This window comes from Syzygium oleosum, unplaced genomic scaffold (assembly GCF_021117445.2).
Source record: "Syzygium oleosum isolate NSW1041296 unplaced genomic scaffold, Sole_v2.1 Sole_v2.04, whole genome shotgun sequence".
NCBI lineage: Eukaryota > Viridiplantae > Streptophyta > Magnoliopsida > Myrtales > Myrtaceae > Syzygium > Syzygium oleosum.
The window spans coordinates 5,137,665-5,151,374 of NW_026607488.1; the positions used below are offsets into that span (position 1 = coordinate 5,137,665).

The window sequence follows — 13,710 nt, forward strand, 5'->3', positions numbered from 1 at the left end:
TGCGTATGTCGTCATAGTCACTTACGCAAGGTTATATTTGAGTATGACACTTAATATCTTAACCTCAATATGTGTATCTGAAACCTACAAAGGTATTCTACAGCTTTTTAGCCATTTTGCTTAGTTAGCAACGTAAGAAAGTTATGTGCTCTAGCAATGCTTGGTAGAATCATTCAAAAAACACATATTGAGGTTAGGTAGGTAGGGATTCTAATGCATCGAAAATAGTGATGAACTTCTTGAACTTGACTAAGATTGGCTATTTAATCCTGCCCCCTTCGCCATCCTAGAAGCCTGCTAGGATTCGATCCTTGCTCAGGCCCTTTGGCCCCGGTGACCACTCCCCGCCCTCCTCGGATCGGGTCGTTACAGTTCCACCAGCTTACCTCTGGTTTGCCTCCAAACCTACACACCTACTAGAGAGTTCCATTCTCATGTGGATTCATTTATAGAGGTATCATCCACATCTGAGCACCTCAGATACGCAAAAGTTTTCTCTAGCTTGTCAATCCATGAGGTCGCTTCCTTGAGATCACCCATCAACACTTGAAATACGCATAAGTTTGCACGTTCCTTCGACTCATCAGCCTTGATAGAGCCTTGAAAATGATCAGTGGACCGAAAGCTCTTTAGTGATGTAAAATGGTAATACGACGAAATCAGGTTCATGAGGTAATTCATTATTTTGAAGCTGTTCATGCTTGCTCTTGAGATAGACTTTAATTTACTATGTCAACTTTCTATGGCAATGATGGTTTTTGTTGATTCTTGAATGTTAATTATTTTTGCTGATTGCTAGATGTCTTCATCGACGGATTCTAGCCTCACAAATAGAAGGAAGAGATCCATTATGTGGGATCACTTTAAAAGGATTCCATGTACATATAAGAATCAAGAAAAGGCTGAATGTCTATATTGCGGGGTCCACATTGGTTGTTCTAGTACTCAAGGGACTAGTTCAATGCATCATCATTTATATAGATGTAACGAATATTCATATGCAAACATCGAGAAAAGGCAAAAAAAATGCCTCGGGTCAACCTGTTGGGGTTGGTACTTCACCATGAAAATTTGACCAAGATGCTAGTAGAAAAGAACTAGCGATCATGTTCATTCTTGATGAATTGCCCTTTAAGTTTGTAGAAAATGAGGATTTTCGGCGATTTGTGTATAGAATCCAGCCAAAGTTCTCAATCCCTACGTGTAACACGTTGAGGAGTGATTGTTATGCATTATACGTGGAGGAAAGAACAAAATTGATGAAATATTTTGCCGACACATGTCTTAGAGTTTGTTTGACGACCGACACATGGACCTCTTGTAAAAATTTGACTTATATGTCTCTCACTGCTCATTTTGTTGATGCTGATTGGAAGTTGCAGAAGAAAATTCTAATTTTTTGTCAAATCCCCGGTCATTCTGCCGAGATAATAGGAAAGGCGGTTGAGAAATGTTTGACTAATTGGGGGATTCAAAGTATTTTTTCCATCATCGTGGATAATGCAAGTTCAAATGATTTAGGAATTCAATACTTGAAAAGAAGACTTAATTCTTAGAACACTCTGATAATGAGAGGTGAGTTACTCCACATGAGGTGTTTTGCTCATATATTGAGTTTGATTGTGAGAGAGGGGTTAAAAGACATAAATGCTTCCATTGTTAGAATACGTTCGGCTGTACGGTATGTGAGGTCTTCTCCTGGGAGGTTGAGACAGTTTAAAGATTGTGTTGAACTAGAGAATATTGAGTCCAAGAGTCTTGTATGTTTGGATGTGGAGACTCGTTGGAACTCGACATATATGATGTTGGAGGCGGCTTTGAAGTTTCAAATTTTTTTTTTCTTATTGGAAATTCAAGATAGCAAATTTGTTGAAGAACTGTCCAAGGCGAAAGGATTGTCTACTGGTGATGATTGGGATTATGCTCGTCACCTTCTTCCTTTCCTGAAGTTCTTATTTGATACGACTTCAAAAGTTTCGGGTTCTTTTATGTCACTAGTAATGATTTGGCAAAGGATGTCTATGAGCTTTTTGGGATGATCAATGAATAATGTGAGAATGAGGATAAAAGTTTGCAGGAAATGGCTAAAAGAATGAAGACCAAATTCAATAAGTATTATGGCAATGTGAACAACATCAATCTTAATTTGTTCATTGCTTGCATATTTGACTCTCGATATAAGTGGGAATATGTGAAATGGTTGATTAATGATGTTTATGAGAGCGAGCAAGCAAGCAGAAATTTTACATGATAAAGTAACATCATCGCTGACATCATTGTACGAGCAATACCGCACCGGTAAATGCTCCCAAGGCAATTTTAGATTAAAGGGTACAAGAACAGTAAATGTGTCAAAGTCTCCCATGGTTGGTGCGGACTTTATGACTGCAAAGTATCTTAGCCAAACGGGACAATAAATTTTGGAAGAAAAATCAGAATTGGATAAATATTTGGAGGAAGGATGTGAACGTTATAGCCCCGACTTTGATATCTTAACTTAGTGGAAAGTTAATTCTTCGAGATATCCTATCCTCTCTTCCATCGCTCGAGATATTTTGGCTGTGCCCATCTCGACTGTAGCATCAGAGGCCGCATGCAGCACAGGAGGTCGTGTACCTGATGTCTTTCGTAGCTCCTTGACCCCAAGTATGGTGGAGGGTCTTATATGTGCTCAAGATTGCCTACAATCCTCGTCACTTTCACTTTCAATTGAGGCTGACTTAGAAGAACAAGAAAAATTTGAGTCAAGTCAGAAAACATAATCATGGAATATTTATTCTTTTCTATATTACAATGGATACTTAAGTTCTCATTTTGATTGTGAATTTAATGCAGAGTGTTCAACTACAATTATGGAGCCGAACTCGATATCGATTTCTCTTGATGATTCACGAAGTTGGAAATTGGTACTTGCTAAACCAATTTTTTTTATTTATTGCAAATTTACTTTTTCATATTCAGATTAGGCATTTAGTAATTGCGGTCTTCTTCATTTCTTACTTGCAGGTTGACCTTACTGAAGAATGGTTTCCTTTCTTTCCAAATCTCTGATGTGGGGTTATTTTCACCTGCTTTACTTTTTATGCTTTTGGTCGGGGCAATTAGGAATTCTGCCATTACACTTTTGTGATTGATCATTCCTAAGTTGTGATCGGGCCCGAGCAGTCGTGTACTGCAACTACAATGGTGTGATGGTGTATAGTCATTGGATTTTTCTCGTTTGGCCTTTAGTTTAGTTGTTTGATGTTTGTCACATGCTATGCCGCTGATCCGTAGATACGAGATATTACATGTGGGGTTTAGGAGTCAGATGCCCCTCTGTTCAGCTTTTTCCCTTTTTGCTATATCACTTGACAGTATCTCTTTGGGCTTCTTAACTCTTGTTATCCATAAAAGAAGAAGAAAGGAATGTGTTTGTTGTTCTGCATTCTTGTGTTTGACAATTCAAAGGCCAGATATTAATCCCATGGTCAGGATGAGTTTAAAACTTGTTTATAAATTCACAAACTATTTGTGAATCTATCAGAAAAGTCAAAATGCCTGTTTGCATGTCATATGGATCCATGCCACTTAACAGGGAACTTGACTGTTTATATAGAAAACCCTTGAGGTACGCCATATTATGAATCTTCGAGGTTTTTGGAGATGTGGGACTCCTAAGCGATTGTGGGTGTAACTTAACCTTAATTTATAATAAAAATCCAAAACACGAACCCGACCCGATCGTGTAGCTATATCATGTTCGGATTTTGTTTCGGGTCAGGTCAAGCACACATATTCATTGTTTCAGGTTGGGTTAGGTATCATGAAAACTCGACCCGACCCGACCTGACCCATTGACACCCCTACTAGTTACAACATACACTCTTTCCTATGCCTGTAGTCGGTTCAGATTATTCGGCGGAGTGTTCCTAGCCTGTGGTCCCACTCGTGGTTGTTGCGGTTGCCTTTGTGGCCTAGTTGGTCAGTTCGAGCAATCTCTCACTTGATGACCATGCTGGCCACATCCATAGCAAGCTCCAGTCCTACTTGGGCAAGGGCTATTCCCATGCCTCCTCCCACAGAATCGGCACACGTTACTTGGGTTGTATGCCGGCTTCCCAATGTCGTTCTTCCTGTTGGGAGGGATGTGGTGTTTTCCTCTAGTCATCGGCTCTTTCTTAAACCAATGGTTACCTCGACTTGGGGCATACCACGATCCAGATGCAGTTGCCCTCTCAACCATATCCCTCTCAATCAGTTGGGCATTCTCATATAGCTCATTGTAGTCCTTAAGGTTCAGGGGCACCAACTGACTTCGGATTTCCAGTTTAAGACCATCCCGGAATCTCCTTGCCCTATCCACTGGGTCCTTGGTCATTCTTGGCGCGTACTTTGATTGCTTTGCGGACTCAGCCTCATACTGATCGACTAACAAATGATTCTGGCGAAGTCGCAGAAATTCCGCCATCTTTTGCTCTCGAGCACACTCGGAGAAGTACTTACCATTAAAGACTTCAACAAAGGCATCCCAGCTCGGGACTGTGCCTTCAGGAAAGATCCTTCCTCGAGTGGCCTCCCACCAGTCACTAGCATTACCCTATAGTTGATACATCGCCAGTGTTACCTTGTCCTCCTCTGAGCACCTCAGGAGTGCAAAAGCTTTCTCCAGCTCCTTGACCCAAAGGGTTGCAGCCTCAGGATCACCCGTCCCACCAAACTTAGACGGTTTCAGCTTTAGAAACTGCTCAACCAGCTTGTGCAACAGCAACAGCAGCATTGGCAGCAGCCTCAGCAGCAGCAGCAGCTCGTTCCTGAGCCTACTGACCCATCAAGTTTCCCATCGCTTCAAGAGCTCGCAGAAACCCATCCACACGAGGGTCCTCTTGGGCTCTCACCTGCGAACTAGACTAACCTCGAGCTCCTCTTCCTAGGCTGTTCATCTTACAGGATTCTTACGAAACCTGTTTTATAATTCCCTCAAGGAATTAGAGACCTAAATCGCCTACTCAAGTCAATTAACCTTAAGCAGCGAATCACAAACAAACACCTTATATAACATAAGACGTAATCCAATCACAAACAGCCAAACAATCACAATACAGGCATTACATTCTAAACTTGCGATCAAAGAAGGTTTTCTTTACTAACTATCCCAATACCATTTGCACCTTATCACTCCAGGTATCGACCAAATTCTGATCGAGCTGACCTTGTTCTGATACTAATTCAACATGGATGTCACGCCCCGAACCCTCGAGCACGCGAACATCGTTCCTTGGTCGTGGAATTGCGACGTCTCAAGACGCGCCGCCGATCCATTCATTTTAACTTTGAGTTAAACGCAAGCAAAAGCAATCATAATCCACCCAATCACAACAACATGGATAGTCAGAAAAACATACCTCAATATATACAACATCATCAGTAATACATCGGGTTAACATATTACAAGTCCGCTATGCAGACCTTCTCGATTACAATCACAAAAGGTAGGGGGTTAACCTAGCTCATCTATCTACGATGGCAACCTCAAAAGATGTTCCCCCTCAAAACAGCCGGTTCCCATGGAACGCAACGCGTACTCATAGCTGAGCACTTGAAAAATGGTTAACAACAACAAGTGAGATAAATCTCAGTAAGTTAACAACCTAAGCCTCGGTTAGGAAGTCAACTCGCCTCGGGCGCTCCTAAACATGCAGCAACCTATCGATGGCAGATCAATAGCAAAGCAACCCCTACTTTGCCTTAACTATAAACACAAGCAGATTACCTGGCCCAGCATAAACAAACGTGCCATTAAACAATCGCAGGCATTCTTACCTTACCTTGGCACACACACGCACTGTACATAATAAACAAACATGTGCAATCATAATGCAACAAGCACATAATACAATCAGAACACGCTTAGCAATTCTCATGTACAAGGTATCCACACGAGTCCTAATTATGAAGTGAAACCATTTTGACCCGTCACATACCATACCTCACAATTTCATCCCATAATCAGGTGCAATGCAACATACTCTTTCACGCGAGTTTCGATTACTACGACCTTACAGGGCCACGGCACAACCCGCGTTACTCGCATCAGGTTGGCTCTCTACTAACCATCATAACTCTACAATCGCTCCAATGAGCATATAACAAGATCACATAATTGCATAAACCAGAGGCATATCATAGTGCATAAGCAATCACAACATTAATTTAATAATCCAGACACATATAATTATCACTTTCAGGCACAATGCATTCATCCATGCACGTTGCACTCATAATAGTCCTCTATTAAACGACCACTCAGGGCCACAACTCAACCCCCGCCGGTGTCTTCCGGCATAACCGGGCATCGTCCCGCTCCATCGGGCACGGCAATGTCTGAAACCCCCGCCTAGACGGCATTCCATAAGGAGTATCGGTTCGGCCTCAACCGCAACACGGCATCGTCTAGAACTCCCGCCTAGACGAACTTTCATGTGACCATGTAGGCATACCATCCACTCAAACCAATTCTTTATCTTTGAATTTAGCCAATGTAAAAAGTATATGATGTGCTATTCTCTTATGCACAATGTCACATATTGCACTCACTTTTCGCACAATGTCACGCATTGCATCCCCAAACCCCCGCTGGGTGACAGGTTTCTTTATGTGATCACACGAGCACAACAAACACACAATTTATTTATATCTCAGCATTTAGCCAAATGCAAACATGGTTCGTGCTCACACAACAAATTACTGTAACTTCCACACATAAAAATGCAGTAATAAATTCACATGTGATCACATACACACAATCAACCCATCAAACTTTGTACGATTTCCTTTTTAAACATCCTTGCTCCATTTAATTCATAAAACCGGACATATAAACCCGACACCTTGGGTTTTTCCACTTATATGTGCTTAAAAACCCTTGTAAAAATTAGTAAACAAGGTTTATAAAATGAGCAAGTATTTTTCAAGGCATCACAAGCTTGAAAGCACATAAAACATGCATAGAATCACCACAATTCACTATCACTTATTGCCTAGTTGCGATAACTCATTAAATAATAATCGATAACTTATCGCTCCCCTCGCGATAACTTATCATCCAATTCTCGATAGCCTATTCGGCGATAACTTATCATGAAATTCCTGATAGCTTATCATCCCTTTGGTGATAGCTTATCAACATTTCTTCGATAGCTTATCACCCCTTTGGTGATAGCTTATCACCAAATGCCCGATAGCCTATCACCCCTTTGGTGATAGCTTATCAATCATTTTCTCAATAACTTATCGTCCATTTGACGATAGCTTATCACATTTTCTCGATAACCTATCAAGTCCACTTATCACCTATCGCAATAGCTTATCACTTCTGCCTATCACTTATCGCGGTAGCTTATCAACTAATCCCTCATTAATTAGCACTAAACAAGATTAACTTAGTCTAATCTAACCCTAAGCAAGTTTAACATACTAATCAAGGGATTAGAGCGTTAACTCACCTGGAAACGATTCCGACGACACGAGCGCGAAGGCGGCGACGAGGGCTACGTGTGGCTTGGTCCGGAAACGACATGGGATGACGATGGACAGCTTGGACAGCAGCCAACAGCTTCGGTGAGGGCTGGTTGGCTTGCGGTTTAGGCGGATCGGCGACGGGAACAGCCCGGACGGACGGCACACGGCGACGGGCGATCACGGCGCACGGCTGGTGGCTCGGTGGTGGTTCCACGGTGACAAAACCAGCTGCTAGAGGGGCGGTGATGGTGGTGGCCGAAGGTGGAAGCAAAGAAGAGAGGGAGAGAAAAACGTGAGAGAGAGAAAATGAGAGAAATGAGGAGGAGCGTCTTGCAACAAAAATCAAGAATGGATGGCCAAGATTAACTCTTGCTCACCAAGCCAAGATCGATGGCTAGGATTCCATCTTGCAAAAGCTTCTAGAATGGGTAATTTGGTAATTAAGAGAAGATGAGAGGGGTATTTTGGTAATTTCAGCCCTTGACCTATTCATGGCACTATTCATGTGCACTATTCACACAGGCTTGGGTTGGGCCAACAAACTTGGGCTTGGGCTTGAACGGACCAAATTTGAAGAGAAATGGGCTTGAAAAGGTTAATGGACTTCAAAGGCTTAATGGGCTTAAACTTGGGCTAAGCCCATTCTTCTTGGGCCGAAATCCTCCTTGGGCCCTGTCATTGGGCTTAGTTCCTTGTGAGCTTCTCGTCTCGGGCTTTTCTGGCACAAATTCTCAAAACTTCTTAATTTGGGCCCAAAAGGGCAAAATCGTAATTTCCCTTCCATTGGACCCTCGTGGCAGACTATATAGTCCATGAGGTCCATTGGGCTCTTAGAAATTCGTGGGCCCCCTTGCGGGCCCCAATTTCCGGCCCGAATTTCACTTTTCCAAGGTTTCTCAGTTTACTGATAAATAAGCGATTCCCAGAATTTTTCCAATAATTGTCTTTTAATCGTCTAGAGTCCAATACCCTCAACTGGATTAGAATTCGTGATTAAAATCATTCAAATGCGTCTTTCACATAATTAGAACAATGGGCGGCTTTTAAGGGTTTTGTGTGTTTAACCCGTAGTTGATTCCAAATCAATTCACGTTTAAGCATTCTCAATCCATGGATGACCCTTGGTTGTCATGTAATCGTGAGGGGTCAATAGCCCATTTCGAAGCATACGATCATTAAGGATTGGTCTAGTGTCATTTGGAATCAATATAGTAATCGTACGGAATCACTCGCAATCCGATTCTATACTATTGTCGAATCGATCTATAACCATTCCTGGATCGACTTGAAATGGTTTATGGTTGTTTTTCAACGATCTTTATGGTCGAACTGTCAATCCATGATTGAGTGCTTTGGTTGCACGCAACGAAGTCTTAATTCGCCTTTCCCAAAGCTTGGAATACTCTTGAATGATTCAAGAATCAATTCAGAGCCTAATTCTACTCATTATGCATTGATGAAATAATCATTCATTACATCCTGAATAGGGTTGAAATTTGAGGTTGTCACACATGTTATTGGTTTTTTTTTTTCAAATTAAAAATTTAAGTAACAATAAAGATGTAGGGGATATGCATCCAACTTCTTGGGGCTGGAGATCCTTCTCTATCTCATACAGTGTCGCAATTTGCATCTATAGGTGTATAACTATTAGTCTAAGGAATACAACCATTCCTTACATCAAGGCCAGATGCTTCGAGATCCATCAACACACACAAAAATGGGCAAAAGTACATCACAAGTGCCATAACTTGTGTACGGCAATCACTTTGGTGCCATAACTTTTTTTCGGATCACTTTGGTGCCAAGTCGGAGGAAAATAGTTCACTTTGGTGCCAATTTAGTCGGAAATCCGACGTGACATTTTTTATTCATTTTTTACGCCGACGTGGCTCGCCGGAGGCTGAGTAAGCATGTACAGTCAGCATTTTTTAATTTTAAATAATTTTTTCCTTTTTTTTTCTTTCCTTTTTCTTTTCTTTTCTTTTTTTTCTTTTCTCCCCTCGCCGGCCGGTTGCGGTGGCCGGCCGCCCACCGGTGAAGCCTGGGAAGGGCCGGGCGAGGGCGGCCTTGCCCATGGCCGGCGAGGGGCGACCGACCTCGCCGGCGACAGCGAGGCCGGCCCCGCCGGCGTCGGGCGAGGGAAGCCCTCGCCGGCCCAGAGAGGTCGCCCTCGCGGCTGTCGGGCGAGGGTCGCCCACGCCCGACTTAGGCGAGGGCGACCTCGCCCACCCGAGGCGAGGGCGCCTCGCCCGACACCGGCGAGGTCGCCTCGCCGGATCCGGCGAGGGCAACCTCGCCCGGGCCGGCGAGGTCACCCTCGCCCGAGTCGGGTGTTGGGCGAGGAAGCCCTCGCCCGGGCGGGCGAGGGTCGCCCTCGCCGCATCCGGCGTCGGGCGAGGAAGCCTCGCCGGCGTCCGGCGAGGTCGCCCGCGTCCGACTCGGGCGAGGCGACCCGCCCGCCCGGGCGAGGGCGCCTCGCCCGACTCAGCGAGGGCGACCTCGCCCGCCCGAGCGAGGGCTACCCTCGCCCGACGCCGGCGAGGATCGCCCTCGCCGTATCCGGCGAGGGCGACCCCGCCGGCGTCGGGCGACCCTCGCCCGGCGTCGGGCGAGGGAAGCCCTCGCCCGGGCGGGCGAGGTCACCCTCGCCCGATCGGGCGTGGGCGACCCTCGCTCGACGCCGGCGAGGGTCGCCTCGCGGATCCGGCGAGGGCGACCCTGCCGCCGGGCGGCGAGGGCCGGCCTCGCCTGTTGCCGGTGAGGGTCGGCCACCCCTCGCCGGCCATGGGCAAGGCTGCCCTCGCCCAGCCCTTCCCGGGCTTCGCCGGTGGCCGGCCGGCGAGGGGAGAAAAGAAAAAAAAGAAAAGAAAAGAAAAAGAAAATAAAAAAAGGAAAAAAATATTTAAAATTAAAAATGCTGACTGTACATGCTAAAAAAATTTATTTAAAATAAAAAATGCTGACTGTACACGCTGAGTCAGCCTCCGGCGAGCCACGTCAGCGTAAAAAATGAATAAAAAATGCCACGTCGGATTTCCGGCCAAATTGGCACCAAAGTGATCTCTTTTCCTCCGACTTGACACCAAAGTGATCCGAAAAAAAGTTATGGCACCAAAGTGATCGCCGTACACAAGTTATGGCACTTGTGGTGTACTTTTGCCCACAAAAATGCTAGGGTATAGCGACGAAAAATAGGCGACGAGTATCAACAAAGGTAATTAATTTGTAGCTACATAACATTCATCCCTAAAGGAAAAAAAAAAAGATAATGACACCTTCGATAAGAATTGACTTCTGCTGCCAGAATAACCCCTTTGGGAATGAATTTAACATCGGTACCTGAACAGAAACCTCGTAGCAACGAACTTAAAAAAATTCAATGCTGAAGGTCGAGCATTCCACAACAAAAAATGAAATTCGTCATTGGAGATCCAGTTCCTTTGCGGACGAGAACTTGAGTTTTTCCCCGACGACGGCCTTGTAGTTTTTCATCGCTAAAAGCTCCAAAGGGCAGCATGTCGACCTTCGCATGAGATGCGAGGCATTTGTCGAAGTCCTCTCGACCTCCCGAGTCTCACTCTCACTCCATCAGATATTATCGAACCTGCCTACCTATCTGCCCGCCCGCACAGAGTTTCCTCTTAAGTGGGCCAAAAACGTGCCTCGCACGTGAAGTGGATCTTTCTTTAGTTCACTTTGGAGGACCGTGAAGATTCTCATGGTGACTGCAGATTATTTTGCTGGTTTTTGTGAGATATAACACGTCCGCATGGATCACGTTTGGAGGACTCCGTGTTCTCATATATTGAAGAGAGCCTAACAGCGAAGCACACATCTGGGGTTTTCGTTTCTCTTTGTCTCTTATGGGGAAGGCTTCATGCATGTATTTGCAGGAATATTCCAACACCAATCTAGGGCAAGTTGGGTTTTGTCGTTTTTTATCGGCCAGTTCTTTATTGATTAGAGCGTATGTCACTTTCCATGTCATCATAGTCACTTATGCAAGGTTATATTTGAGTAGTACCCTTGATATCTTAGCCATATATATGTGTATCTGAAATCTGTATAGGTATTCTTCAACATATTAGCCATTTTGCTTAGTTGGCATAGTAAGAAAGTTATGCTTGGGCAATGCTTAGTAGAATCAATCGAAAAAAACATTCTGTTGACGTTAGACAGGTAGCGATTTGAATGCATGAAAGTAGTTGTAAACTTCTTCGACTTGACTAGGCTAGCTATCTGATTTACTCTTGAACTAATTAAACATCGTACCACCTTGATATCTCTGCGAAGGAGGTGATGTTGATAAGCGAATATCTAGTATGTATATCGCTCTCTCTACCCTCCAGCGAAGGATGTATGATATAAAAAGAGTGAAATGAGAACGCGAATCTTGTTAACAATATATTAACAGCTTAATAGACGAGCCAAGTGCAAGGTAGATATATGGTGTGATTTCAAATTCTTTTTTGTGGACCGCCTACTCTTTTGGTCATTCTTTAATATATAGATGAGAATGGGGAAAATTACCAAAAAAGTCCTAAACCTTTTGCAATTGTGTCAATTCAGTCCTAAACCTTTTTTTTTAATCAATTCAGTCCTAAACCTTTTGCAATTGTGCCAATTCAGTCCATCCGGCCACTTTTGGCCGGCCGGCGCTGACGTGGACTCCGGCCAGAGCCGGCCGGCTACGTGGCAATTTTTAATAATTTTTTTATTATTTTTCGAATTTTATTTTTATTTTTTTCTCTTTTTTTTTTTTTCCTATCTTCTTCCCCGGTCGCCTGAGTCCGGCGACTCAGCCGATAGAACTAAGGCCAGCCGAGGTCCACCTCGCTTTGCCATGGGCGAGGCCGGCCCTCGCCGGACCGGGCGAGGGCCGGCCTCGCCGTCGCCGGCAAGGTCCACCTCGCCATGGCCGGGCGAGGTCGAGCTCGCCCGGCGACGGCGAGGCCTCGCCAGATCCGGGCGAGGCCTCGCCGTCGGCCGGGCGAGCTCGACCTCACCCGGCGACGGCGAGGTTGACCTCGCCCGGCCATGGCGAGGCTCGACCTCGCCAGAAGACGGCGAGGCCTCGCCCGGTCATGGCAAGGTCGGCCTCGCCCGGCGACAGCGAAGCCGCCTAGATCTGGCGAGACCTCGCCGTCGCCATGGCCGGGCAAGGTCGACCTTCCCAGGCCATGGCAACGGCGAGGTCTCGCCGTCGCCAGGCGAGGTCGAACTTGCCCAGCGACGGTGAGGCCTCGCCCAGATCTGGCGAGGCCTTGCCGTCGCTGGGCGAGCTCGACCTCGCCCTAGCCATGGCGAGGTCGACCTCGCCCGGCGACGGGGAGGCTGGCCCTCGCTGGCCTCAGCCTCTCGCCGGACCGGCTACTGGGGAAGAAGATAGGAAAAAAAAAAAAAAAAGAGAAAAAAATAAAAAAAGAGAAAAAAATAAAAAAAAATTCGAAAAATAATAAAAAAAAATTATTAAAAATTGCCACGTCAGCCGGCCGGCGTCCACGTTAGCGCCGGCCGGCCAAAAGTGACCGGATGGACTGAATTGGTACAATTGCAAAAGGTTTAGGACTGAATTGGCAAAAAAAAAATGTTTAGGACTGAATTGGCACAATTGCAAAAGGTTTAAGACTTTTTTGGTAATTTTCCTGATGAGAATGCGGACAGAAAAGTGAATATGGACAGGTGCTTTGAGATGTCGCCGAGAGAGGGTTGGTGGGGATTCCTCGCACAAGACTACAACTTTATAGCTAATCAAATCCACATTACTTTTCCGACCAAAAAATTCAACATTACTGTATTTTCTAGAGTAATGCAAAACATATGAAGATTGATTAATATAGATCATATCTGTAAAATGAGCTTGTATTTTGCTCTTACTGTGTTTCTTGATACGTATTGAATATGGTCCGAAAAAATATGAAAGTAAACAAAATCTTTTTCCAATTCAAGATTCTATATTAAGGACCACCTAATCTGTCGGACGATTCGTTTTTTATTTTACACTAGATCGGACGACATAGAATGTAAAATATAGATGCGTGAGCAGTTGGAGAAAGGGTTCTGATGATACCTCGTACACAACTACAGTTGTCTCGAATATGTAGGACAAAGAGATTGATTACGTCATTGGATTTAACTTAGTCACATGCCTAGGTCGTCTATATAAAGGACATGAAACCATGCAACTTGTGCATAGAGAAGCGAAAA

The 13,710-nt window shown here is 44.7% G+C and overlaps 1 protein-coding gene across 1 annotated transcript; it reads right to left on the reverse strand.

The window, feature by feature from the left end:
- Positions 1-3,964: 3,964 nt before the first annotated feature.
- On the reverse strand, positions 3,965-4,759 carry LOC115674473 (uncharacterized). The gene is made up of 2 exons (XM_030596862.1): positions 4,607-4,759; positions 3,965-4,555 (listed from the first exon to the last, which is right to left on the reverse strand). Exons 1-2 carry the CDS (start codon positions 4,757-4,759, stop codon positions 3,965-3,967), a joined length of 744 nt encoding a protein of 247 aa, XP_030452722.1.
- Between the last annotated feature and the right edge of the window lie 8,951 nt (positions 4,760-13,710).

Coding starts and splice junctions, on each gene's coding strand:
- LOC115674473 (XM_030596862.1), bottom strand. CDS start 4,759: ATGCTGCTGTTGCTGTTGCACAAGCTGGTTGAGCAGTTTCTAAAGCTG. Junction 4,556..4,606: donor GGTGCTCAGAGGAGGACAAG/GTAACACTGGCG, acceptor GACTGGTGGGAG/GCCACTCGAGGAAGGATCTT.